The sequence below is a fragment of the Lepisma saccharinum genome, chromosome 5 (assembly GCF_977018435.1).
Source record: "Lepisma saccharinum chromosome 5, izLepSacc3.1, whole genome shotgun sequence".
Lineage (NCBI taxonomy): Eukaryota > Metazoa > Arthropoda > Insecta > Zygentoma > Lepismatidae > Lepisma > Lepisma saccharinum.
The window spans coordinates 72840413-72868371 of NC_139233.1; the positions used below are offsets into that span (position 1 = coordinate 72840413).

At 37.8% G+C, this 27959-nt stretch overlaps 1 protein-coding gene across 1 annotated transcript in view; it reads left to right on the top strand.

The window, feature by feature from the left end:
• The first annotated feature begins 1603 nt into the window (after positions 1-1603).
• The window catches only part of LOC145987879 (tubulin monoglycylase TTLL3-like), a 47094-nt gene continuing 20738 nt past the window's right edge, over positions 1604-27959 (top strand). The window contains exons 1-4 of the mRNA XM_083122664.1: positions 1604-1713; positions 20709-21344; positions 24923-25058; positions 26679-26875. Of these exons, the coding sequence (XP_082978790.1) occupies positions 20991-21344; positions 24923-25058; positions 26679-26875 (687 nt within the window). The 5' untranslated portion in view covers positions 1604-1713; positions 20709-20990. The remainder of the gene's footprint in view (positions 1714-20708; positions 21345-24922; positions 25059-26678; positions 26876-27959) is intronic.

The window sequence follows — 27959 nt, forward strand, 5'->3', positions numbered from 1 at the left end:
TAGTTTGTGCTGTGTTTCATTTTACTTATTTTATGCCGCATTTCTGCTAATTTTTTTTGGGTTACTCGCGATGACGACTCTGAACCACGAATTTGGGAGCGACTGCTTGAACACAGTAAAGGGGCCAGAAAGAATTGATGGGTAGGTTAGGGAGTGACGTCCCTCTGATATCATCCATGCTTGACCATCGGGAAGATTACTCAAGAAGCACTCTCCTTGCAACTCTGTTTTCCACTTGCTGTCTAAACTCTTCGCCCTTAGGCATTACGCAGCTTGAAAACTCCGGAATAACATGATATCTCGACCGAGTTAGCCTAACCGTACTCACTTCGTTTTTTCGTACACATAACAAAACAAGTGAGACTCCTACGAACTCGCTGCAGGAAAGAAGAAGAAAGTATGAATCTGCAAGATCCGACATCTTTTGCAATTTTGAAAACTGGTGATTCTCCGTTTTCATTTCAACTTAAACAAGAGGTTATTGTTTTAAGTACACTTTATGCACATATAGGCTAATCGGGACTAAACTTACAGTTTAAAGTGGGATCCAAACCACTGTGCAATGTGCCCCCGCCGGGAATCTAACCCGGGACCCCTTGATTACAAGGCGACGACCCATCTACGAGGCCTAACTTAAACAAGAACATGACACTTTTGTAGAGGTGGTCAGACTGTGAGTGATAGTAATAATTATTATTATTATTATAAACTAATAATAAACAATCGTATTTTTGCCACTTGAGTATTATTATTGAAACCTTGGGAGAGACTTATACTCCAGAAACCACTACACGAATGAAAATCCGTGTTTTCTTTATTTTTGTTTCTTTTAAAAATATATACTGAAATACATCTATGTATTTTAATTACCTCTAGGTATTTAATTTTGTTATTTACTTTTACCACAGATAAGTAACTTGTCTGTGCTTTTACACACCTTGTTGAAGAAAAAAGGCATTTAATCTGTTATTTCTATACTAGAATCCAAAAATCTTTGAAACTAGGGAATAAATTTTAATCTTAAAGTTTACGTTTGGTAACCTCTTACATCAAAATCTTATATTTTGAATTGTGAAATCACATGGATCCGTTTAGTACGTGGATTAAGTAGTGTAATATGGAAGCATGAAGTTCTGATCTGGTTCATGCATTTTATGCTCAATTTTATCGCCAAATATTTTTTACTTTCATAATAGATAGTACTGATCAAATACTAATTAACTAAACTACGTATAATCATAATAAGCTTTTTTTCTCGTTTTCTTCTAATTTGAAATGAAAGATGACAATTTCCAGGGAGCCATAGTCGCGAATGAAATCGGAAATAAGCAAAAAAAAAAAAAAAGGCATTTTTAGTGATGCAAAATACGTGCTATAAAAATGAGTTATCAAACTCGAAAAAAAACAACAACAAGAAACCAATTTAATGCAAAGGGATAGAAAAAGAAATTACGCAAAACACATCTATTAATAGTACACTTATAAATAACCTGTTGAACAAATGGATAACTTTTTTGGTGTTTAATATTCATATTGTACTGGCAACCCTTGCACATAGTTTCCTATTCCAGTCAAGGAAGCGATTTGGTGACGTGATGGTAGAGTGCAAGGTAGGAGTTATCGGACTCCCAAGTGCTACTTCTTCTGAAAGCTTCAGATCCTTTTGAAAATGGAACGGAATTTCACAGACAGAGCTTTCACTAAACAACTTACGTAAGTATCTTATCACAATTTGATAGGAAACAGGTACATACCTGTAACTATTCTTTATATGTTTATCATATCGAAATGGAAAGCGAAGTGGAAAAAATCTGAACGGTACTGAAAGAGTGCAAGTGAAGAGTAAATAAAAAAATAATTTTGGACTTATGCACTGGCGTTCGCTGAGGGTGGGGGCGGGGGCTGAAAGGAGGAAAGTTTTTAATATACGAAATATATTATGAATATATTATTGTGTATGCCGCCCCCCTAGAAAGCTGCGATGCACTATCCACCTTTACAATTCCAAACCGTCCTGAAAAAAAATCCAGTGGACTTCTGCCTCCCTAGGGAAGGGAATGTATGCATGTCATCTAATATAATATTGTACTGGAAAAGGGGAAATTATCAAGTGACTCCTTGCCTCCCCGATAGCGTAGTGGTAACGTTGTCGCCTTGAAATCATAGGGTCCCGGGTTCGATACCAGGTGGAGGCATATAGTGGTTGCTGTATAGGGTCAATCCATATAAAGTGGTACAAGTCTGGTTGCTTGACCATTTTTTAAAAAATATATATATTTTGTGTGGTGTGAGCCTCATATGTTGACAGTTCAGAACCACTGTTATTTTCGCCATTCGTAAGCACAGCGGTAACTTTTATATCTCAGCTGTGGTAAGTCCTAGGACAAAGAGACAAAATCTGTGATGTTGAGCACATTATAGGCTACAATTATATTTGTGTATAATATTCAAAATATTATTCCTTCATAGTAAATTTTAAGGTCAACATTGTGTATCCTAATCGCTCAAAATGTCATTTTCGGATATATTTTTTTCGAGGGAAGGCATCTCAATTTGTTTTTTACAACCTAAGTACCAATAGTGTATAATGTCAAAACTATTTGAAGCTTGAGACTTTAAACATTTTTTTTTCTACAGGGTCATAAACATGCTCTTTTTGATAAACAATTCCATGTTCAGGGTTGATATCTCTGGTGGGAAGTTTTAAAAATCTGAAATTTGTTCGCAATACAGTACTCTATGATAACTAACTTCAGTAAAAATTTTGAGTTTGAGATTCAATTGGTTTAAGAGATACGGAGATGCAAAACTCATGAAAAAATCAATAATTCGCATTAAATAAGGTATGCCTAATTTCATTTCTTATTAACTAACATACTTTGTGATAAAATTCTGCAAACTGTAATTTGGAATGTAAATGAAAAACATTACAATCCTGAAATGGATCTGCAATAAAGTATATATACGAGGGCGAGCTGAAAAGTAATGGCATTCTATTTTTTGTTACTGTGTAAACGCATTTTGGATTTTGAGCAACCTTGCATTGTACTTATCAGATTTTCCCGCTTCCCTATTCAAGGTTTCAAACTTCTATCGCCAGGGGGTTCTGTACTATAGAGAGGAAAATAGCAGCACGTAACCATGCAATGTGGGTGGAGATTCTGAAGCACTGACCGTGTCCGAAAGGTGCAAGAGCGTACTTGAAGCGAGCATCCTCCGAGTATGGTCTTGGAGTTCGCTCTTCAAGTCATGGACTGGAAGTGAATGTCTTTCGAATTGCACTTCGACTGCAGCGCCAAATACGATCAGTAGATAAAATTGAGGACTCGTTGTTTTCCCCACATTTTAAACACTTGTTTTTAACCATAGAAATCACATAGCAATTTCAAATCTTCGTACACATACATTTCCACATATTAGAAGAACTTTAACCAACAACTTGCTGGCCCATAACGTATATTTAACCTGTGTTGCGGGCTTTCTACCTCCGTGAATTTAAACAAATGAACAACGAGTGCGAAAATCACTTGACCTAGTCAGCAATCATCTGTACTGCGAGCGGTACACTTGCGTGATTCTTCTCTTGACGCTTTAGAACTGTACTAGGTGACGTCACTTCCGTCAAGACCATACTTCAAGTCTGTACTTTGTACCTTTCGGACAGAGTCACTGTGCGATGATCGAGTTTGTAACCCCAATTGACATTCATCTGAAAATTAAGGCTTTTTATGCGGATGGATGTGTAGACGTCAGTACTGTGCGACGTTGGGCTGTTCATGCTTCGTGATGAAAACCCCAACTGAAGAATTCTCAACGTATGTGACTCTTATTAAGTGATCTTTAAGCTTTGGAACGCATCATATTCAGTGAAGCAACTGTTGGCTAATGTCCAATCTCTTGTCTTTCATGTCAGGAGTGAGCTTCCGACGCACTTACCGTGCACGAAGTTTTCGGTATCCCAGATCTGCGATTATCGCCTACACTCGCTCCCGTGATATGCCACAATTGAATTCAAGCTCTGCCTGGGTTATAAGACGGTTCTCTCTAATGAATTCTTCGACACAATTCCTATAACCTCCATCAGTCGCAAAACGCGGTCTTCCACCCCGTCCTGTCACATACGTTGAGAATTCTTGAGCTGCTGTTTTCATTACGAGCATGAACAGCCCAACGTCGCACAGTACTGATGTCTACACATCCATCCCCACAAAAAAATAATTTTCAGATGATACCAATTGGGGGCACATTTTCTGCGGTTAGAAACTCGATCACCGCAAAGTACTTCAGGCGCTCCACCGACATTGCATGGTTACGTGCTGCCATTTTCCTCTCTATAGTACAGCACCCCCTGGCAATAGACGTTTGAAACCTTCAATAGAGAAGCGGGAAAGTCTGATAAGTACAATGCATAGTTGCTCAAAATCCAAAATGCCTTTACACAGTAACAAAAAAATAGGATGCATTACTTTTCAGCACGCCCTCGTATATATACTTTATTGCAGATCCATTTCAGTATTGTAGTGTTGTTCATTTACATTCCAAATTACAGTTTGCAATATTTTATCACAAAATATGTTAGTTAATAAGAATGAAATTAGGCATACCTTATTTAATGCGAATTATTGAATTTTTCATGAGTTTTGCATCTCCATATCTCTTAAACCAATTGAATCTCAAACTCAAAATCTTTATTGAAGTTACTTATCATAGAGTACTGTATTACGTACAAATTTCAGATTTTTAAACAACTTCCCACCAGAGATATTTAACCCTGAACATGGAATTGTTTATCAAAAAGAGCATGTTTATGACCCTGTAGAAAAGAAAATATTAAAGTAAAAAAAAGGTAAAGTGCTCCCCTTTGCTTGGCACCACGTCATGAAGGCGTATAGGGGGTGTGGGGGTAACGCCCCACACTTTCTTCATCCGGTCTGAGTGGGGGTGATGTGATCAACATCACGCCCCTGACCGCCTTTACCCCCCAGGGTTTCTCCCAGGTACCCATGTTATTCGACGCTGGGTGCGCGCCGGGACCGCTTCCAACGTTAGAAAAGTTCCCGGATTTGAACCGGCCGGGGATCGAACCCGGGACCTTTAGCATGGTAGTCAGACGCATTACCGACTTTTTTTTATTATTTAAAAGGAAAGCTCCTAAGCGGAAGCTTCCCCCATCACACTACATGCACTCATATCATTTCACTCAAATTTCTATTTCAGGACTTTCCAGGACAGACAATCACAAACATCCATGTCCTAGCCGGGATTCGAACCCGGGGACCCCTGGCGTCGTAGCGCGATGTGCTAACCACTCCGCCACAGGGGCCAACACTGAGCCACCGTTCTTCTTACAGTCTCAAGCTTCAAATAATTTTGACATACACCATTGGTACAGTGTCTCTCAAAAGTTTTAGGACAACGACATTTTAAACTAGGCAACCCAATTTACACAAGGTGTTGGTGGGTTGCGTGTAGAGTTAGGCTCAATTTCAGGGTTGCCACATGCACAATAAATATTTATAAAATACGCGAAAGAAATAAAAACAAGTATTAGTGTATAAAAAGTATTAAAAATATCAATATTATATCGCAAGTGACAAAATTCTTACTGAAAGAAAAATAATAGGTTTTCTAGCATTTCATCGCTGATGAGTCTACAGAAAGGAGAAGAGGTGAGAGAAAACGAGAGGTGACAAATGACAGGAGAAAGAGAAAGCGAGAGGAGAAGAGGAAAAGTAGAGGAGAGAAGAAAGATAGGATAGACGAGGAGAGGAGATGTAGTGAGGAGAATGAAAAATATTCTAGGAGAGATGAGGAAAATGGAGAAAAAAAGAAGAGAAAAGAGAAGGTAAAATCTTCCATGTAAGATCTTTGATTTTACCTGCGATTATACCACTAAAAACATGAATGTAATTTTAATATTTATCCAATTTTTGTCCAATTCTCGGTTCGTTGAAATGGAGATTTTGTAATTTAATATTTCCCCTCCCCCCATCGTTAATCCAAAGCGATTCATTCCGTTTCACACGGGGTGAACAATGAACACAATGGGATAGGTCTAAAACTTACGAAAATTTTCTGCCACCGGAAGGGTTTGAACCTACGACCATCAGATTGACAGTCCTGAACGTTAAACACTACACTACAAGCTTTTGCTCCTGAAAGTAAGTAGAAGGAGCTGACCAATGTGAAATGTAGATGCAACTCTCCTCCTACATGTAATGTGCAAACAATACTTGTTTGTAACAAAGAAAACGAAGGTAGTACGACTCGGAGAAAACATTTAATGGAGAATTGCACATCATGAGAACTTTTCATTCGATATTTGCGGAGGTATCCTTGCATTGAACTCGAGTGGGAAAAGGGGTAAAATTAGTATGTCCTGAATTGCCACAAATATAAATAGTTATTTCATTAATATTTGTCAATGTCTTTGAAGCAGTACACAATTATCGTTAAAGTATTATAATTCACGATCTTATACATGAAAATATCCCTTTGAACGTGTGTCAATTTATTTATTTGTTTATTTTTTTTTATAAATTCCATTTGCAGAACAATGTAGCTAATATACACTGCTATTACAATTAATGTTACCATGCTCTTGTTTGTAATAGAAGGAGAATTAAAAAAAGAACACCTCCTAAGGAGGATCGAACCTGGGACCACAATCAATGCTTTCAAGAACTCTAACCACTACATCACGCCCTTACTTTCGATTGAAACAACAATTTTTAAGTATTCTGTCTCTCCAATATTGTAAATGAAGTTTGGTATACATGTGGTTGAACTTTTACTTTAATTTTGGATTGCTTTCTTGTAGTATAGCAGATATCTTCGAGAAATAATTTTCGAAGTTATGAAGAAAAACGAGAATATTGGTAGTTGTGAAAATGCGAGTTATTTCTTCTAACTTATTATTGTGATTAGACATTATTAATGAAAAATATCTAGAGGCTTGAACATTGCAGGACGATATTCTTTTCCTGTGATACTGCAACAGACGAAATGCTTGTTTACTGACGCAAGTCTGGTGTTCAGAACAGTCTTATGAAATGTATTTGCTGTTGCGTAAGGTAACACGAAATAATTACACCGTTTGCGAACTACCAAATCTGCGCAACGTTAGACGTAAACAGGCGGAAAATTTTATTCTTCACACTTGACAGTATTAGTCAAGAGAGACTCGTGGGACACTGTGTTAAGGTGCTGGAGTAAATCCTTCTTATTTTTCTTCCTCGAAGGACAACAATTTTTATAGTAGACCAACAGTAGTTCCGCTCTTTCTTATTTCTTTTAAATTCTTCCACATTCCTTTCATTGGGTTAAATATAAATAAAAGTATTGTTTGCATTTCTGTCATTGACGTAAACCAGGCCAGTACGCAGGATTTCTTTGAGGGAGTGGCCAGACCCTAATGTGTGTGTGTGTGTGTGTGTGTGTGTGTGTTTATATATATATATATATATATATATATATATATATATATATATATATATATATATGAGAGAGAGACAGATATTACAAAATAGTTCAAATAGTGCGAGCGCGATTCAAAAGTCATGATAATTCTATGTTTAGAAAATAATATATTTATAAATTAAATGTTGCGTACTAGGAATTATTATTACAATAAAGAACATGTCTAATTGTGAGTTAAGAATACAACAATAACAAAGAGACATTGTCGCATCACGATTGCAGTTCGAAAAAGTCGGGTCAGGGATTGAAAGTACCGCACTGTCCTGACTAAATCTTTGAATCGGACGTCTGCTAGCCTTATATTATAAAACTAAAACCATCCAATATGCAGCCTGAAGACTTTTGCGCAAGAAACAGATTCATTTATGTAAGAACAAAATTGAAATGTTTACACATTTCTAAAATCGACGATGTTATTTTCGTAGTTATTGATAGGTTCACATTTAAATATTTCAGGGTTCGAGGGGGGCATGGCCCCCATGCCCCCCTCGATACTTGCCTGACGTTAGTGACGTAGACAGTGGGAGAGAAATTTTGGAGAATCTTGTATTAAATTTATTATTTACATCCACCTTATGCTCAGATAGGTTTATTGACAATCGTGAACTTTTCGTTTAATAGATAATATTTGGTTTTAAACGACGGGAGAACATTGGTCTAATTTCCTTTCTTGCTCTTTTGAGAGAATATATACTTCTACAATCGCGTTCGGAAACGGTGAAAAAAAATGACTTGGTTTTCAAAGGCAGACAACCTTGGTAGCGTAGCTTGCTCGCGTTCAAAGTGACTCACTCACGCTATTCAAGGCCGCTTCTTATCGCAAAACATTGTCCGTCGATGCACCCAGATAGTTACGAGTGACCAGAGTCGAATTTTAAAGAGAATCTGAAGAATGATAGATTTCATCAGAGGCGGCTAGGTGGGTACTAGCTCAACATGCAATAGTTTAAGTGATAATTTCTGACAACCAAGAAACCTTATTGAATAAGTACTGGGATAGTAATACGCGTACCCGCTACTTTTTAACAATGTAAGCTCGAAGACAATCTGTATTCCATTTGTTTGTATTGGCAACTTGGTCAACCTGAGGTTATTATAAGGAACTATTTCCTAGAAGTTCATGTAACCGTTATAAAATTACAAATAAAATATATTCACAAGCTTAGATATACTAACAACGAAGAAATGAATTCAGAGTTAATTTTCAAATGCATGTGTATAGAGTAATTCTAGAAGTACAGAGCTATATCAGAGTATTGAACTTCTTTTTGCAGGATAACGTTTACAATATTGACGCGACAGAATAATTAAGAACTGTTTCTCCAAGGGAAGCAAAGGGCGTAGTGTATTGGTTAGAGTTCTTGAAAGCATTGATTGTGGTCCCAGGTTCGATCCTCCTTAGGAGGTGTTCTTTCTTTAATTCTCCTTTTATTACAAACAAGAGCATGGTAACATTAATTGTAATAGCAGTGTATAGTAGCTACATTGTTCTGCAAATGGAATTTATAAAAAAAATAAACAAATAAATGAATTGACACACGTTCAAAGGGATATTTTCATGTATAAGATCGTGAATTATAATACTTTAACGATAATTGTGTACTGCTTCAAAGACATTGACAAATATTAATGAAATAACTATTTATATTTGTGGCAATTCAGGACATACTAATTTTACCCCTTTTCCCACTCGAGTTCAATGCAAGGATACCTCCGCAAATATCGAATGAAAAGTTCTCATGATGTGCAATTCTCCATTAAATGTTTTCTCCGAGTCGTACTACCTTCGTTTTCTTTGTTACAAACAAGTATTGTTTGCACATTACATGTAGGAGGAGAGTTGCATCTACATTTCACATTGGTCAGCTCCTTCTACTTACTTTCAGGAGCAAAAGCTTGTAGTGTAGTGTTTAACGTTCAGGACTGTCAATCTGATGGTCGTAGGTTCAAACCCTTCCGGTGGCAGAAAATTTTCGTAAGTTTTAGACCTATCCCATTGTGTTCATTGTTCACCCCGTGTGAAACGGAATGAATCGCTTTGGATTAACGATGGGGGGAGGGGAAATATTAAATTACAAAATCTCCATTTCAACGAACCGAGAATTGGACAAAAATTGGATAAATATTAAAATTACATTCATGTTTTTAGTGGTATAATCGCAGGTAAAATCAAAGATCTTACATGGAAGATTTTACCTTGCTCTGAACTAAGCCAAAAGGCATTTCGCACCGATTTAATACATTCTCCAATACATTTCAAAATGTTATTGAATGTTTCATGTCGATAATTTGACCAATGCATCAATTCTTGACGCTGAGACGATATTTTCTGCAACTACCTCTTCTCTTCTGTCCCTTCTGTTCTTCTCTTCTCCTTCTCCTTCTTCTCTCCCCTCCTTCTGCTCTGCTTTTATCTCATATCGCCTTCCCTACTTTTCTCGCATCTTATCTCCATCCCACTCATCTCCACTCCTCGTATCTCCTTCCCTGTCTTAGATTTCCGACTCCACGCACTTTTCTCCTCTTCTTTTCGTTCTTATCTTTTTCTCTCCTTTACTCTACTCTCCACTCTTCTCTCATCTCGTTTTCCTTCTCTTTTCTCTTCTTTGCTCCATTTTCCTCATCTCTCCTAGAATATTTTTCCATTCTCCTCACTACATCTCCTCTCCTCGTCTATCCTATCTTTCTTCTCTCCTCTACTTTTCCTCTTCTCCTCTCGCTTTCTCTATCTCCTGTCATTTGTCACCTCTCGTTTTCTCTCACCTCTTCTCCTTTCTGTAGACTCATCAGCGATGAAATGCTAGAAAACCTATTATTTTTCTTTCAGAAAGAATTTTGTCACTTGCGATATAATATTGATATTTTTAATACTTTTTATACACTAATACTTGTTTTTATTTCTTTCGCGTATTTTATAAATATTTATTGTGCATGTGGCAACCCTGAAATTGAGCCTAACTCTACACGCAACCCACCAACACCTTGTGTAAATTGGGTTGCCTAGTTTAAAATGTCGTTGTCCTAAAACTTTTGAGAGACACTGTACAAAGGTAATAAAAAATGAAGTGTTAAAGAAGCTGCCTTCACCCGAAAAATATATCCGAAAATGACATTTTGAGCGATTAGGATACACAATTTTGATCTTAAAATTTACTATGATGGAATAATATTTTGAATATTATACACAAATATAACTGGAGCCTATAATGTGCTCAACATAACAGATTTTGCCTCTTTGACCTAGGACTTACCAGAGCTGAGATATAAAAGTTACCGCTGTGCATACGAATGGCGAAAATAACAGTGGTTCTGAACTGTCAACATATGAGGCTCACACCACGCAAAATATATATTTTCTTAAAAAATGGTGAAGCAACCAATGTTTTCTTTTCTGTAGGCTACCACTTGATATGGATTGACCCTATAACAAAAATACAAATATACCGGGCTTGATTCTGGTGTTTACCAACCATAGTTGATACGATTGAGAAGCTTCTTGAAATTGCGTACTAGCTGATTCCGCTCTAGTAAGCCAAAAGACAGCGGCAATGAGACTCGATAAGCTGATCACACGTTGACAAATTAAATGACACTTGGCAGGCATTGAATATCAAACGACGGCCCGGCCAAGCCGCGGAGGTTTTTTCGTTTTGATATATAACCCAAAATTTATACATGGACAAACAAAAAAGAAGAAAGAGAGAGAGAGAGAGAGAGAGAGAGAGAGAGAGAGAGAGAGAGAGAGACGACATCTAGTTTCCACACGATCAGGATGTTCTCGATATATTTTAAAAACCAAATTGACAACTTTCGTTATCCTAAAGTGCATGAAACCCAAATTACGTCAATATGTTGAGGGTTGCATACATTTCTTCATGCTCCTTGCTTTCCTGTTTCCGTTTAATTTCACAAGAGTATTTTGGTATACTGGATTCGAGTATTATCGACTACTGCCGGCACCCGTGGCGGAGTGGTTAGCACATCGCGCTAAGACGCAAGGGGTCCCGGGTTCGAATCCCTGCCAGGGCATGGATGTTTGTGAGTGTCCATTCATCAATTTCATCATATCATCACTCATCCCCATCTTCGCAAATTAGCCAAAAGTGGCACAAAAGGCGAAGTAAAATAAATCAAATCAATCAATCAATATTATCTACTACTTTTTCTTATTTTTCGTCACTTTTCTGCTTCCTTAGGATAATCTCGATGATAAGGATGATGACGGAAGATCACACAAAGGAACACCCTGGGTTGAACGAACTCTACCACCTAACGCGCTCGGTCAGAGTATTCCTTTGATTGATTGATTGGGTTCATTTTACTTCGCTTTTCTGCAGTGGCGTAGCGTTATTGAACGCCAGTACGCCCGGCGTTCCAAGATTTGAAATGGGTAAATAATGCGTGTAAGCTGTAAATAAAAGTAAAACATTACTGATTATATATGTGTTTGAGCTATTTATCTCGGTACGCCTACAATGCTCCACTAAACAGCTCTTGTTATAGCATTTTTTTAATGCCTTTGCTGGCCGGACATCGGGGAGGTTTGGTGTACAGGACTCTGCCTGCCTGGAGGGACAGCTTGGATCTCTACAGTACGCGCGAAATGCTCTCTCGCAAGGAATACAGGCTCCCTTGTACGCTCGCGTACGGAGCACCTTATTGGTTGTAGGGCTCATGTGACCCTTCCTGCTTTCCGATGCAGACGAAAAACCTATCTGGTTCTTCGCGTTCGTGCTCTGTGATGCTAATACGCAATATGACTCACGCAACTTTACCAAACTCGAATGTATATAACTTCTTTGTATAATTTATCGCACGAACAGCGATGTGCCTTAAAAAGTAAAAAAAGACACAGTTCTCCTCAGAGTTTTCAGTCCTCGTGGTATGAAAGGTTCGAATTTTTTTATTCATGAGTGAAGTTCAGCCTATGGCTGCGCTACCACTTAACCCGCAAATTTAATGTATCATTATGAAAGTTTATTTGTTCGTTACTGTCTAAATCCTTTATATTTTGTCAATGGAAATGTTTAGCGTTCGTTGCAAAACTCTTAACATCGAATGATCTCTGGACGGAATAATTTTAAAATGTTTATCGCGTTTTGTATGTCGCAACGTGATGTATATCAGACAGTAGTCTGAATTACTAATCTGCACTGTTACGTCAGTAGAGTGTACTATAGGTGGATCACCCGACGACCTCTCTGGCGGAGTGGTTAGCATGGGTATTTTTTGTAAGTGTCCCTTCAACTTTAAATATCACTTATAATATTCATCTTCGGGATTAGCCAAAAGTGGCAGAAAAAAGAAGTAAAATAAATCAAATCAATCAATAGTTAGATCATAACTAGTTAGACATTTTCCACTGCGCCAATAAAAAATCCGCACATTTTATTCGACAATTTATTTTTTTAAGGACATATTTTTAAAAATATTGCCAAATTTTCAGCACCACCATGAGCAGTGACAACTGCATAGTAGTGTCGATTTTTTTTGTAACAAATCTTTCGATTTTACGGCATGATTTAACGTTTTGAATAGAAAAGATGTTCAAAATTTGGTTTCAATGAAAACTTGCATTTTAATTATTTTAAAATAATATGAAATAAAGTTAACAATTTTCATCTTCGCCATTATGTTCTACATAAAATTTTCTACCTTACTTTAATTTTTTTTCTACTTCAAGTAAATTTCAAAATCGACATATTTGGCAATAGCGCGCTTTATATTCCCATAAGAAAAGCATTGCCCTTAAGAGCCCATTGTGCCTTCACGATGTGAAAACCACTATAGACACAATGTTTGAATATTATTATGAATAATTTGCAGAATCCCATGAATTCCTTTTGGGAGAAAAACCTCAACAAGTTACGGCTTTATTTATCGTCTTTTCGGACGACAAATAAAATCTTCAATGTGTCCTCTTTCTGTTCATGTGTTTTTATACACATTCGGAAGTTTGATATTCCAAAGAGAACAAGTGGAATAATACTCCCATAAGCATAATGCTACATTTTCTCCCCTTCCTAAACCCATCCAGCGCACATACCTCTCTTTCTCCAGCTGGCTGCGGGGAATTGTCGGTGGGGAGGAGCGGTTTAGGGTTTGGAAGACTGGCCTCTTATAGCTTTTTTTTTAAATTAGGTTGTTCAACTCAGAACACCTTACGCCATTCGGAGTCTTTCGCCCAAAACATAGTACATGTGTAGCAAAACTATATTTTGTTTCTCTCAGCACACCCAGCTAACCAAGTAAACGTTTTTACATGACGCAAGTCATTAAAAAATCTATCAGAATCATTAGCGCTTCTAGAACAATAGTAGACGCATTATTATAGTGGACACTACTATGCAGTTGTCACTGCTCATGGTGGTGCTGAAAATTTGGCAATATTTTTAAAAATATGTCCTTAAAAAAATAAATTGTCGAATAAAATGTGCGGATTTTTTATTGGCGCAGTGGAAAATGTCGCCTCTGGCCAAATTTCGTTTCATAAGTCTACGTAAAAACTCTCAGCGACAAAGTTGTAAAGATAATAATGAAATTATTTTTTGTCCCCACTCAAAGGTCCCCAGAGGCATTACTTCCTGTAAATGCAGTTTGTTTTCAAGTCGGCGCGAAGTAAGGCGACGCGCTGGCTTGAGTCTTAGTCACACTCAGGTGTTATGAGTTCGTACGTCATCAACAGTTCAGTGACGTTTTAACACTCTTGCTGGTCTGGTGAAGTGCTGTGTGTCGACATTTCGGTGATTTTTACAAGTGGTTCATGAAGTGATTAATAGCGTCCTAATCTGTAAGTCTTCAGTCATCACAATGGATCGCAGGAAAAAGGGTGAGAGAATTAGAAGTAGGGAGAGAAAAACTATTTTAAGAATGTTCGAATATTTAAAGGAAAAGAACCCTGGACGTAGTCAATCGTTCATTGTTAGTGAACTTTGTGAGGTGGCTGGTGTCAGTAGGCGTACATTCTTTAGATTAAGAAATGAAAGTAAGGAAGGCTCAATCGTTACACCCCGGAAAGAAAGAGTAACTGGACTAAAATACAAATCGAGCAGGGAAGTGAAATATAATGATTTCATTCGCAGTGCCATAAGACGCAAATTTCATGCATTTCTGTTTAGAAATGTTCCCGCAACAATTCAGTCTGTGATGAAGGAAGTTAACGACGATAAAGATTTGCCAAATTTTACATATTCGACTTTCTACCGTTTGCTGCAAGAAATGGGGTTTGAATTCGAAAAGCGAGGAAATAAGGTTTTATTGATTGAAAGAAACGATATTATACTTTGGTGACATTCATATTTACGAAAAATGAGACAATTTAGGAATGAGGGACGGAACATTGTTTACTTAGATGAAAGTTGGGTAAATGTAGGGCATACTTTGTCTAAAGTTTGGAAGGACAAAACAATAGCAACACCCAAGGATGCTTTTCTGGCCGGGTTGTCTACAGGTCTGAAGGGCCCTACCGCTCGGGGGCCACGGTTTGTTTTGTTGCACGCCGGTGGTAAGATGGGGTTTGTACAGGGAGCGAAACAACAAAAAAATTCTGCCGACTACCATGACGAAATGGACAGTGTTAGGTTTGAACAGTGGTTCAAACATCAACTATTACCTAACATTGAACCAGGAACAGTAATTGTTATGGACACTGCATCCTATCACTGTAGGAAAAAATAAAGTATTCCCACCTCAAAAAACCATAAGGAAGATATTAAGTCATGGCTAACGTCAAAAAATGTACCCTATTCTGACGATTCTCTTAAAAGAGAATTACTGAGTATTGTAAATTCTGTGCGAGAGAGATTCAATGTTAATACAGGGTGATTCTTTATGTAGTTTACAACTTCAATAATTTATAATTATTTATTGGAACCACATACAGACTTGGTTTATATGTCATAATGCAGCAAAACACTTCAAGTTTTGACTCACGTAGTGTGTAGTTGCGGAGTTGATCACATGCGGCACCACCGGTCTATCGTTCAAAATGGCGACTTTCACTGGTGCGGAAAGAGCTAAGTGTATGTTCTGGTTCGAAGATATGCTCCAGAACTTCCTTCTTCCACAGTTGGATGAAGATGACCATGATGGGCGCATATGGTGGCAACAAAATGGCGCCCCGCCGCACTACCTGACAGAGATAAGGGAATTCTTTGATCATCGTTTCCCAGACAAGTGGATAGGTCGTGGTAGACCAATTGCCTGGTCTCCAGATTACACTCCACTCGACTTTTTTGTGGGGGTTTGTGGAAGATAGGGTGTACACCCCTCCCCCACCTCATAATCTTCATGAACTTCAAGATTGCATCACAACAGCCATCGCTAATGTTACCCCTGAAATGCTGGTTAATGTTTGGCAGGAAATTGACTTTCGTTGAAATGTGTCCAGGATGACCAACGGTGCACACATTGAACCATAACAGATTTCTAATAAAAAAACTTGAAGTGTTTTGCTGCATAATGACATATAAACCAAGTCTGTATGTGGTTCCAATAAATAATTATAAATTATTGAAGTTGTAAACTACATAAAGAATCACCCTGTATTGTGGACTCGATTGCAGAAGAGCATGGGGCAGTTGTTTGTAGGTTGCCTCCATACCATTGTGAAATTAATCCAATTGAAATGGTTTGGAGTCAGATAAAAGGACATGTTGGACGACATAACATTAGTTTTAAGGTGAAGGAAATTGAACGTTTGATAGACAGCGCATTTGAATCAGTCACCCAGGAGCAATGGTGTAATTACTGTAGGCACGTCGAAGGGGTTGAAAATAATATGTGGAAAGCGGATCAACTGCAGGATGACATTCAACCTCTAATCGTTAGGTTAAAGAGCAGTTCTTCCAGCAGTGACGAGACAAGTTCTGATGACGGCAGCAGTGAACAGTCCGAAGACTCACCGATGGAGGGTGTTGAACAACTGTCCGATTAAGGTAACACTTATTATATAACATTTGCGTTAAAAACTGTATTACTGTATTAACACATTAGATAAATGAATGTTAATTTATGAAATAGATTAATTATGCTTGCATTTCATAAGCGTCTCCCCATACTTTGTTAACTCCGGTTCATAATAATAATAATAATCATGGAAAATTAACAACTATAACAAATGTAACAACAACTGTAACAATATACAATACATACAACATGTTTATTGTGAAAGGAAGCAAGAGCGGTAATCCCGGCCGGCGATAAGAGCTAGCGCACCTTAAATGGCAACACCGCGCGGTTTCTCCATAAGAGCCATTGTGCCTTCACGATGTGGAAACGACAATAGTTTAAATCAACTTGAGAAACAGCTTCCACTTGCAATATGGGGAAAAAATTCATACTCTCTTGTACAGTCGGGGTTATTTTTTTTAGTAGCATTGCCCATTCCTACGATATTGAAAGAAATGCACACCTGGTGCGAAACTGTCACCATCTTAGAGTATAGAAGGTATAGAGAGAGCGTGTGTGACGTCAGCTGAAGCCAAAATAGCTTGCGGCGGCCGCCATGTTGGGATGTTCCACACGGCTGTTGCGTCTATTTGTTAACATTCAGCGAGAGGGAATTTCGTCGGGAAAATTAAGGCTGATTGTTATGTTTCTTTATGTTTAAATCGTCAGAAACAATAACACGAAGTTCTTAGTAGCTAGTTTTGACGAAAAAACAACATCTAGACCTTTTAAGTACTGGGAAGTGTTCATTTGCCATATGTAATGCTACGTTAGTATACCAGAAAGAGTTTAATGAAATAACAATAGAATCAAAATAGGAGTTGCATTATCACTCCTACTCTCGTAAATGCATCACAAAACATTATTATATAAAAATATGAGCTATGTACAAAGGTTTAACACGATTTAATAACATTTACGCCACCTCAATAAGTAAGCCTAAGTCGAGATTATAGGTAGATTTCGGACCGAAACATCAGGCGATACGCGACACTCGATAGGCGACAAAAGACAGGAGCCCGTTTATTCGATGGAAGCATTCAGACCGAAGCGATAGGTGACAAACGATAAGTGTCTCTTGGCAACCGACTCTCAGAAATGAATGCAATTTTTTAAACCGAAGCGACACGCCAGCTGCACGTGTCGCTCGGACTGGGCCGTTTTCTTAATACAGTCCATCGTGTCGCATGCACGGTTAATTTTTTTGCGTCAGACTGAAGGGGCTCGTGTCGCTTGTCTCCTCAAATAATAGAGTTTTCAGATCTAATGTACACGCGATTCGTGTCGCGTCGGAATGAGCAAGCCAACATTTACACCTGCCTTAGCTGCAAGACAGACCGCACAAGGCTGCATTGGTGAAATCCTCCAGCACCACATCGTGTCGCCTGTCGCTTTGGTAGAATTCTCCTTTAGACTGAAGGGGCCCTTGTAGCTTGCCACTCCGGTGTGAATTCTCAGGTGCTCGCGCGACACCACTTGGTATCGAGCCAATCAACAGCAACGTTTCAGACCATAGAGACGTGACAGGTCGCACTAGGCTGCCTTCGATTGGTGAAATCCTTAAGCTACACATGCCACATGTCACATTTCGGTGTAAAATCTCCCTAAAAGCAAGCATTCACCGCGCATGCGCTACAAAGAGACCGAGGCGACGCGATAAACTCTATTGGAAAAACGGACCAGTCTGAGTGACACATGCAGCTTTTTGTGTTGCTTCGCTTCGAAAAGTTGCATTGATTTCTGAGGGTTCTCTTCCAAGCAGCACGTGTTGCTTGTCGCTTCGGTCTGAATAGAGAGATTTCATACCCAAACAACAAGCAGGCTTGTGCGGCCTGTCTTGCCGCTAAGGCAGGTGTAAACGTTGGCTTGCTCGTTCTGACGCGACATGAGTCGCGTGTGCATTAGATCTGAAAACTATATTAACTGAGGCGACAAGCGACACGGGCTCCTTCACTCTGAAGCAAAAAATTAACCTTGCATGCGCCACCAACAGACCGAGGCGACACGATGGGCAGTATTAAGAAAACGGCCCAGTCCGAGCGACACGTCGTGCAGCTTGGAGTGTCGCTTCGGTTCGGAAGGTCTCATTTATTTCTGATGGTTGGTTTCCAAGCGACCCGTATCTCTTTGTTCGTTCAATGAATTTACATTCCACAAAGTTCTCAACACGTATAAACATTTGTAATAGTTACCTTTATGAAACGTCCGAACTATTTTCGCTATTCCGATATGTCACAATTTTGAATTTAAAAATTTATACATACCGTTAGTAATAATACCACTAATAAAATCACAACAGAAATGCGTGTATAAATAAACGTAAATATGCTGTAAGCATGTTTATCTGGAGACCTCTCAATTCCTTCTTTCTTTAAAAACAATCTTGCCACTCTTATTGTTGCATCCGAAAGCTGCGCACAGAGGCATAGCTTCTTTATTATCTACTCGCAGTGTCACTGAAATGTATAGATATTATGCACTATAAACGAACATTCCACGCTCAAATCTCTACTTCCACCACTGTATCAGCTGTAACTGTGGCGCATCCCAAGATGGCGGCCTTGCCTCACCCCCTCCCCTCACGGCTTCATTCCCCTCGCCCAGAAAACACGCTTGCGCTCTCTCTATTCCCCCTACTCTAAGCTGCCCACCTTGGCCCCATCACTGACTCCGGCCCTCACAGACCAAGAATGAATTGATAATTCAATGAACTTTTTGGTACTTGGGTGTGTCTCCATACACCCTGTCAGTTTGCATCATCATCACGGAAACTCCCTGTACATACCGGGTGGTCCAAAAGTCCCGGAACGGTCACATATCGTGAGAAATACACATCGAATCCGAAAACGATAAAATACGTGTTCAATAAGTGAAAGAGAGCTATTCAATGATATCACACTTGATTCCCCACCTCCGCTCCCTGGGGGTGGGGAACTGTGAAATTTTAAATGGAAACCACCATTTTGTAATGTAGAATCGGAAAGAGGACTTCCTTCCGAGTCCAACGAGCTATCAACCATCCTCCTTCCTAGCTCAATTAGGAACAGAGATATGGTGATTTTAAATTTTCGAAAGAAAGGAGGAAAAAAATAATTTAAAAAAATCATAAAACCCCAAAAAATTCAAAGGGACGCTCTGTCCCTAATTGAGCTAGAGTAAAAGCGATTGCAGATTCGGAATCTGCACGTCAAGACCTTTCAATAGAGTATATGGAAAGGGGGGGGGGGTGTCTACCATACCATAAAATCGCCATATCTCTGTTCCTAATTGAGCTAGGAGGATGGTTGATAGCTCGTTGGACTCGGAATGAAGTCCTCTTTCCGATTCTACAATGCAAAATGGGGGTTTCCATTTAAAATTATATATATATATATATACACACACACGCATATACAGGCGCAGTTCTACCCTTAGGTCACACGGTCACCTGCCTCTCCATCCTTTATGTATCTAAAAAGAACTACAATTATAATGATTTATACTTGTTTGCAACTCTTTATCGGAGCGAGAACGGCCACAGTGGTTGGACGAAACTTGGCAACATAGCAAGGGTCACATTCTGGCTGTGGACTTCCTGCCTTACTGCTTTAACATCATCCCTGCATTCTGAGCTGTGGGGGAGGTCCGAGGGTTTATGGGTGTTTTCATTGCGAATGGTCACAATATCGCTGAGACCCAAGACCCACGCTTGGGGCGTTGTTTTCCGGTTTCCCGCTAGATGGTGGCTGGGTCCATTTACCATAGCTTCCATTTACCATAGCTTACCGAAGGAAAGGAATGGGGGGAACTTTGGAAGAAGGAGGTGGGGAAGTATTGTCGAGGTTCGTTATGCTTTGAAAAGTTTTCATAAACTGGTGTTATGAGTTCTTTTCTGGCGTGTTACCGTGCACGTGAAAATAAAGTGAAATTAATCAGGTGAGATATTACAAAGTCAAATTTTAAATCACCAAGACCGATTGTTGGCCAAAGAATTAGGCTTGCCAAAACCACAGCTTTGCGTAAATCAAGTGTTCATTGTTCAAAGATAAAAACAGAGAAGAACATAACAACAAAAAAATAGCTAATTCCCCCTTTTTTTCTCGTGATATACAAGAAATGAAATAACAAAGTAAATTTTTCTAAAGTACTACATATTTTTAATTTGATATATTAAATGCCGCTGGTATGACTTCCATTAGTTCTAAGATGTAACCTATATTTTGAATGTGCCCTACACCTTGCAGACCCCACGAGCCGCCACTGTATATATATATATCATATGTTTACTTTATTTTCTTTAGGTTTGGCAATAATGCTGAAGGCACAAACCCAGCTATGAAATATATATGAGGAGTATTTAGATTAAATGCAAGTATAACAAAATATCTAAATTTGTATGCAGAAAATATGATAAATCAACTTCAGATCACCACCAATATATCTGCAGATATTCTAGAACAATTGCAAACACCACAAACATACTCACAGTTAATGTGATGTACTCCTAACTTTAGAATTTGAAAAGATGAATACTTGGAGGGCCAAGTGCTTTAAAAGAAACAATACACCAGAATATACTAACAATGGATAAAGTTTCTACAGATTTGACCTGCTTTGTTGGCACTGGAGCAAGAAATGGTGGGATTAAAATGATTAACCAGAATGCTACTCCCATTTCAAAAATTGACGGAAGTGACAAATCTCAGGTCCAAATCAACGGAAATGAAGAAAATGACAATTCTAGGCAGGACAATGACACTGGCAAAGGAGGTAGCATTGAGTTATTTTCGGACAGTGATGTACACAGACTCACCAGCCAACAAAAATTACCAAGAAGTTCTAGCATATCAAATATAAACAGGAGATCCAGGAAGAATCAAAGTGTGTCTTATGAAAAATTGAAAAAGATTAAAGCCACAGTAGACAAAGCTATTCAGGTAAGTGTCTTTCTTTTTTGTTTTCTATGGTAATGACATGTTGCAGATCATATGCAGGCCATGTATATAGTCATATAAATGAAACTCAATTAAACACTGTGAAACAACAACTTTTTCAAGGGCAAAGCCTGCCAAGCAGCTTTTTTATTGGATGATGCGTGATCATGAGTGTATAGAGTTCGATTGCTGCTATTATCTGGCTTTTGATATCAAGTCTGCTACATTGCTCTCAAGTAGCTCACCAATTTTCTTTGTGGTGCTGGGTCAATGCCAAAATTTTGGAGCTCCCACAGCCACAGGAAATTGAACCTGAAACTGCTTGCACCAAAGGCAAGATTATTAACCACTTTACTGCACAGGAGTTTCATCCAGCTATAATATATTTAACATATTTGCTAAAAGATTGGACTTTTAGCTCAATGCTCAAAATAAAAATGAATGACTCTTTATTGAATTTTCAATTATTGTTATTATTGTAGTCTTACAGAATATAATAATACTCAGATCTTATTTTCTGGTAGTACGCAATGGTACTCCATACCTGCACTTTTTTTGTAGGTGAGACTAAAACTAATGAAATTTTCCATTACATTAGGCACACACAGAAATTTCCAGCGAAAAATGCAAATGCAATAATGCATTTTTTGCTGAAAATTCATTGTACATCTCTTGTGTGTGTCTAATCTAATGGATTTACACATCTACGCTGGGAGGAACCAGGCAACGATGTCTACAGTGTTCCAAAGGCAACAAATCCCCTTGAGGTAGCACTAGCAGAGACGATTCAACACAGATAAAACAGTGGCAGCGAAAAATCAGGCGAAGCCAGGCCGGCTCGGTAGCTCAGTGGTAGAGCAATGGCACAGTATGCTGAGTTTTAGTCCTGGTCGGGCCTGCATTTTTTGCTTGAAATTCTACGTAACAAAATTTTATTTTAACAAAGGAAATATGTGTGTACCTACGGTACATAGATGCATGATCATTTATGAACATATAGATAATATTTTGAGTAATTCTTATAATGAACAGAGTGATAATAATAAATCAAATTGAAGAGTACCGGAACATTTTTTTCCAGAAAAAAAGCACTGTTAATGCTCAAATAAAGTGATTGAATTGTTGATTATATCTGTATTAAATATATTAAAAGAGAATGAAACTCCTGTAGCTGAATGGTTACTCCTGCTTTTGATGCGAGTGGTTATGTGGGTGGGATTTTCAAATTTTCTCAGTGCTGACTTAGCATTAAGAGGACAATTGGGGTACTACTTGAAATCAATATTAGCAGACTCCAGTCTTGAAAAACAAAAAAACAGCAGTAGTGGAACTTAATATGGTGTAAAATCACTTGGGTAATGCACTGTTCCAACATGGAGTTCATTAAAACTAGATGAGATGTAATGATCTAAGATATAAATATGATGCATAAGAATCCAGTCTATCCACAGTTTGTGTACACCTTAATCAGTGAAGTACCCAATAAGAGTTGGTGAGCCCCCCCCCCCCCATTTGGCCCAGTACGTATTCATAAAAGAAAAGATTGTCAAAGGCAGGAAAATATAACAAAATGAGGGCTGACTACAAACAAAGTTTATAAAACCCCTTACCTCTTTTGAAAATCCTGGGCATGCACTGACCCTAATATTATATACTTTGTTCAAAGCCTGTTACAAAGTCATTGTGTGAAAAATTAAGTACTACAAAGAACATAGCAATAATTATACCATTGGTGTCTATTATGACTGACCTATGGTTACTCGTTGCGACGTATAATTGTATCCTCCATGAAAAATGTATACCGGTGCAAGAAATGGACAAATTCCTGCTGCAAGTGTTAAACCATAAAACACCCAAGCTTATGCTAAGAGTATTATTTATATTAATTACTTTGTTTATTAGATTTTTATGCTTTATTTCTCAGAGGAGGCATTTATTACTAAGTTTACTAAGACTTGAATTTATTGTATTGTCTTTATATTTATATAACTTATTGTTTTGTTAGTAATCAAGAAGAGTCCTATTTTTGCTTACTATTTCTTTCATTTTGTGTATGTGAAGGAGCTCTTGGTTTTTCTATTATAGCATCAGTTACACGTATTGATATACGTATTTTGGGAAGAAAATAATGCTTGCTTTGCTGAATAATGTTGAACCCAATAAGCCTCTTAAATTTACTGTATTAATCATTAACCAAAGTATTTCCTTACAATCTCTGTGAAGAATAATTCAATTAACTATTACAACAAAATATTTCAGAGCTCCTGCATAGCTGATTGGTTAATACTCTCCCTTTTGTTGCAAGTTGCCAAAGATTAGAAATGGTGGCCTTCAGTCTAAGAAGTCCAGAATGTGGTTATGTTGGGGCACAATGCACTGATCACATATTACGCAATGAAAAGCCGCTTGGCAGGTTTTTGTCTTCATGCCTTGTTGTGCTACAAAATTTATTTTAGTATGAATATTTCAAGAGCATATAAAAGATCAATATTTGCAGATCCCGACTATACAGAACATCAAACCACATGAACTGACCACTGAAGTTAGTGTGATAATTGTTGATGGGCTTCTGATAGTCTAACATAGATAACTTAAGATTGTGATAAGACATTCAGCTTGATCAAATACCACAAAGATCACTAGAAACATAGATTTCCATAGGTTTGGCAATTCCACTTTACAAGCTTTGAATTGCAGGTAATAATATATAACCTACAGCCAGTGGTGGCAATTAGGAGGGCAGTCGCCCCCCACCTTCTTGCCACTTTTGCCTCCGCACTATGCTAAACCTTATCTGCAAAGGGAAATATACTGTCTTTGCCCCACCCCCAATTTTGGAACCCAATTGCCGCCATTGCCTACAGCATTGAATCAATGACTCATGACTCATGATCTTGCCTCTGAAGGTTCAGGGTTTGTCACAGGATATTATTTTTTATGCTATGATTATAGTACTAAAGAAATAGAAAGGAGATGTTAAATAACCAAATACAATTTAAAAAAGAAGCTATCTAGTAATATGGTACCGGTCTGTACTAGCAAAGTCGTTTTTAAAAAATTCCACTGATTTTGAAAAACACTTTAAAATTCTGAATTCTGAAAAACTGCACCTGCTTAGAATCCCTTCTGGAGCATTGAAATCAATCTTCATGTGATTTCCTTTCACTAATGTTTGGATATGTGTGATAATTTTGTGGTACCATAAGCCTATTCTCTGTCACAAATATCTAGATACCAAAAGCAAACCACACGAAGATTCATTTGAGTGCTCTAAACATATGAATTTTTTTCAGAATTTGTAATATTACCACATTTTGTTTTGAAGGGAGAGGAATTTTTTAAAACAATTTTGCTCATGCATTTCAAAGGTCAAGCATGCTCTCAAAGCATGGCAGTTCTTATCTTAAATTAAAATCAGCTGAACAGTGAACTTGCAGCTCATAGTCCACTTTACACAGACACTTTCAATATCTCCAGTAACTTGTTCACTTTGTGTTAACATAGTATTAGAACTATCATCTTTTAAGCATCTGTGTAGATCAGACTTAGGTCTGCAATTGTAAATTTCTGTTTTCTCATAGGAACATAAGGTCTTCATAGTGTATGGGCGATTTAAGTCTGTGAGAGCTGCTCTAAAAGAACGTGGATGGATTGAGAAATGCAACTCTCGCAAATACAAGAGGGCCAGGACAGTAGCTGCTTTGCAAGTTGATGAAGGTAGCTTGACTCATGAAAATATTTTACATACTAATGCTACTTATTTTCTAAAATAATATCGGTAACACCATGGAATATTATACAGGGTGGCCCAAATTATGAAGACAGATATTCCCAGAGGAATATCTCAATTCTAGTATCACTAAAAAAGGCCAGAGGTTTAAGAGCTGAACCTGTGGGAAGGTACAATATGAATTTATGATGGTGTATAAAATTAGAGGATCCATTGTATTATTATATAATTATACGTGTATTCAATTTTGTAATTTTTTATCTCTATTTTGACATAGTAGTGTACCTGGTTGTCAAATCATGCTCATCACTTAAATAAATATTATTTTTATACCATTGGGAGATTCTTCCACTTAATCGAAAACTGGTTTTCATTATCTTTTTTACATTTCAAAAAGTTAGTGTACTGTATAATGTATAGTTGTTCTATTTTATATATTACTAACTTTTGCACACAAAAGTTAGTGGAATTTTGAAAATCGTGGAATTCTGTGAATTGAATGATTGCATATGAAAACATAACCTGGTTCCTGTATTTTACACATTATTTTTCAATCTAACGTAGTTTTTACTTTCGTTCTTTTGTTTCACTAACTAACTGAACTTTATTTATGTTATTAACAATAAAAATAAGCTTTCTGCTTTTTTGTAACTTGAAATGAATGATACCAATTTCCAGGGGGGAGGGAACAACAGATCTGTTCCACCTCCCTCTCAACACCCTTCCTGCTCTCCTTGGTTACTTACTTTTTCTAATAAATCGAAAATATCAAATCCAATACAACAGTCATTTTTGCAGTTCATGCCAAAGAAGGTATTTCAGAAGTGCTTCCAGCAATGGCAAAGCCATTGGAGTGAATTTGCACAGAGTAATAGTACATAGAGGGTGACTTAATTTCCAATGTGAACATTTAATTTGGATACTTCTTGCAAACAAATTCTTTGAACTTTTTCATAGTACCTTATATTTTCATGTAGATTTTGATCACTATAAGGTGGAAAACCTATTCTAGTTATCAGACTCATATCTCACTCCACATCACAAATGATGGGATGAAAACTGTTCCTTCAGCTTTTGTATGTTTACTTTTCATCATCATCATTAGATTGACAGTAGCAGATGAATACTTCCTGCTAAGCAGGAAGTGGCCGTGTGGTCTAAGGTGTCATGCTTTGGGCTCTGGCTATGGGACGCATGCAGGTTTGAGTCTCCTCCGGAGAAGTGTAACAGCTTTTCTCTGAGATTCTGGCTTGTGTACGGAACCAGAGGCCACCCACCATCATGAGGAAATTGGGGAGCTACAAATAAGTTGCATAACCCTGTCACGGAAATGTACAACGACTGGGGGTTCATCCTGGTAACCACACATCATCCTGTAACTGATTGGATGATCTCCCACCTCGGCAGGTGGGAGTGAGTAAGGCTGGCAGTCGGCAGGTAGGCTTTAGCCCTTATGGGCTGTTGCATCATGGGTCATTATTATTAAGCATATAATTTCTTAGTATTCTTTCTACCTTTAATTGCATGACACATAATCCTTCATCAATGGCTTTTTTAAAAAAAATATCTACGTTGCATACATTTTGTATTTAAAATTTTACTTCCAGACGATTCACCATACAATTTCATCGATACGCCTGATAGTTCTGATGAAGACCTAACAGAAAGTTTGTTGATTTCCCGACTTCTTCGACACAAACAACCAGACCTGATATGGACGATGAGGCATGAGGCTCTGGAATGGAGGCTTCTAACAAAAGACCAACTAATCAGCAGATATCCCAATTCATATTTCACTACCAAGGTGAGTTCAGTACCAACTGGATGTGTTTTTTCTTTTACATACAGACACTGTTGAGGTTGATTGCAAAGTATTAACTTTGGGAAGATCGATCATTTGCTATATGCTAAAATAATTTTAATTAATGAACATACATACTACAACAAATATGGAGCAATGTATCTAATTATAAACCCTTACACCAATTGGCTATTAACAGCAAAACTTACGAATTAATTACTTGTAATAATAGTGAGCTTTAATAAAGATGTTGTAAATTGTTAGTACCAGTTAAAAAACCAGAGATGTCTTCTATGTAGTATGCCATCTTGCTACAAACAACAGTGCATAGCATCGATTTCAAAACACTTCTTCTGGTTGACACTTAAAAGACTGTGTTCTAACCTCATTTCTCAGGTTGCCAAAGACTATACACAAAAATACAAAATATCTTTGTGTTCTGAACGTAAACAAACTTAAGATATGGCAAATTTCCAATTTATTTGTACAGAATGCTGTCAATAACAGAAAAAATGAAATTATGTATTTTGTATGCATACTTGTGTATTTTCATATGTTCATTTAATGGAAACATATCATGCAACTGGCATGAGTATTCCATAATTAAGGTTACCAATAAAGTTGGTATAACATCACTCACCACTCCTCATTCTTATAGTCAGTTTATTTCATGATATTTTTCTTACTTTAAGTTGTGTTTCTGCCTCTTTAGGATAATAGCGATGATAAGGAATGAATGAGGCACACTCATGAATCAACATTCATACCAGACAAGCTTTTGTGGTGAGATTGAGAGTCAGTCCATCACTATATGCACTCAGTCACTAATGTGGAAGTATGTATTGTTTGCAAAGACTTAACACCAACTTTGCAACTTGTGTCCAGCCAGCAGTGAGGACCTTAAACTGTCCTTCCTCCATCAACCTTTCTCTGCGGCGAGCTATGGAAAAAGAGGTCTGTGAGCTGGATGGTCATAGGAGGAGAAAACTTAGCATTATGCATATGGGAATATTATTTTATTTGTTCTCTTGGGAATATCAAACTACCAATGGTGCAGGAAAATGTATCAATGGAAAGAACTGACCTT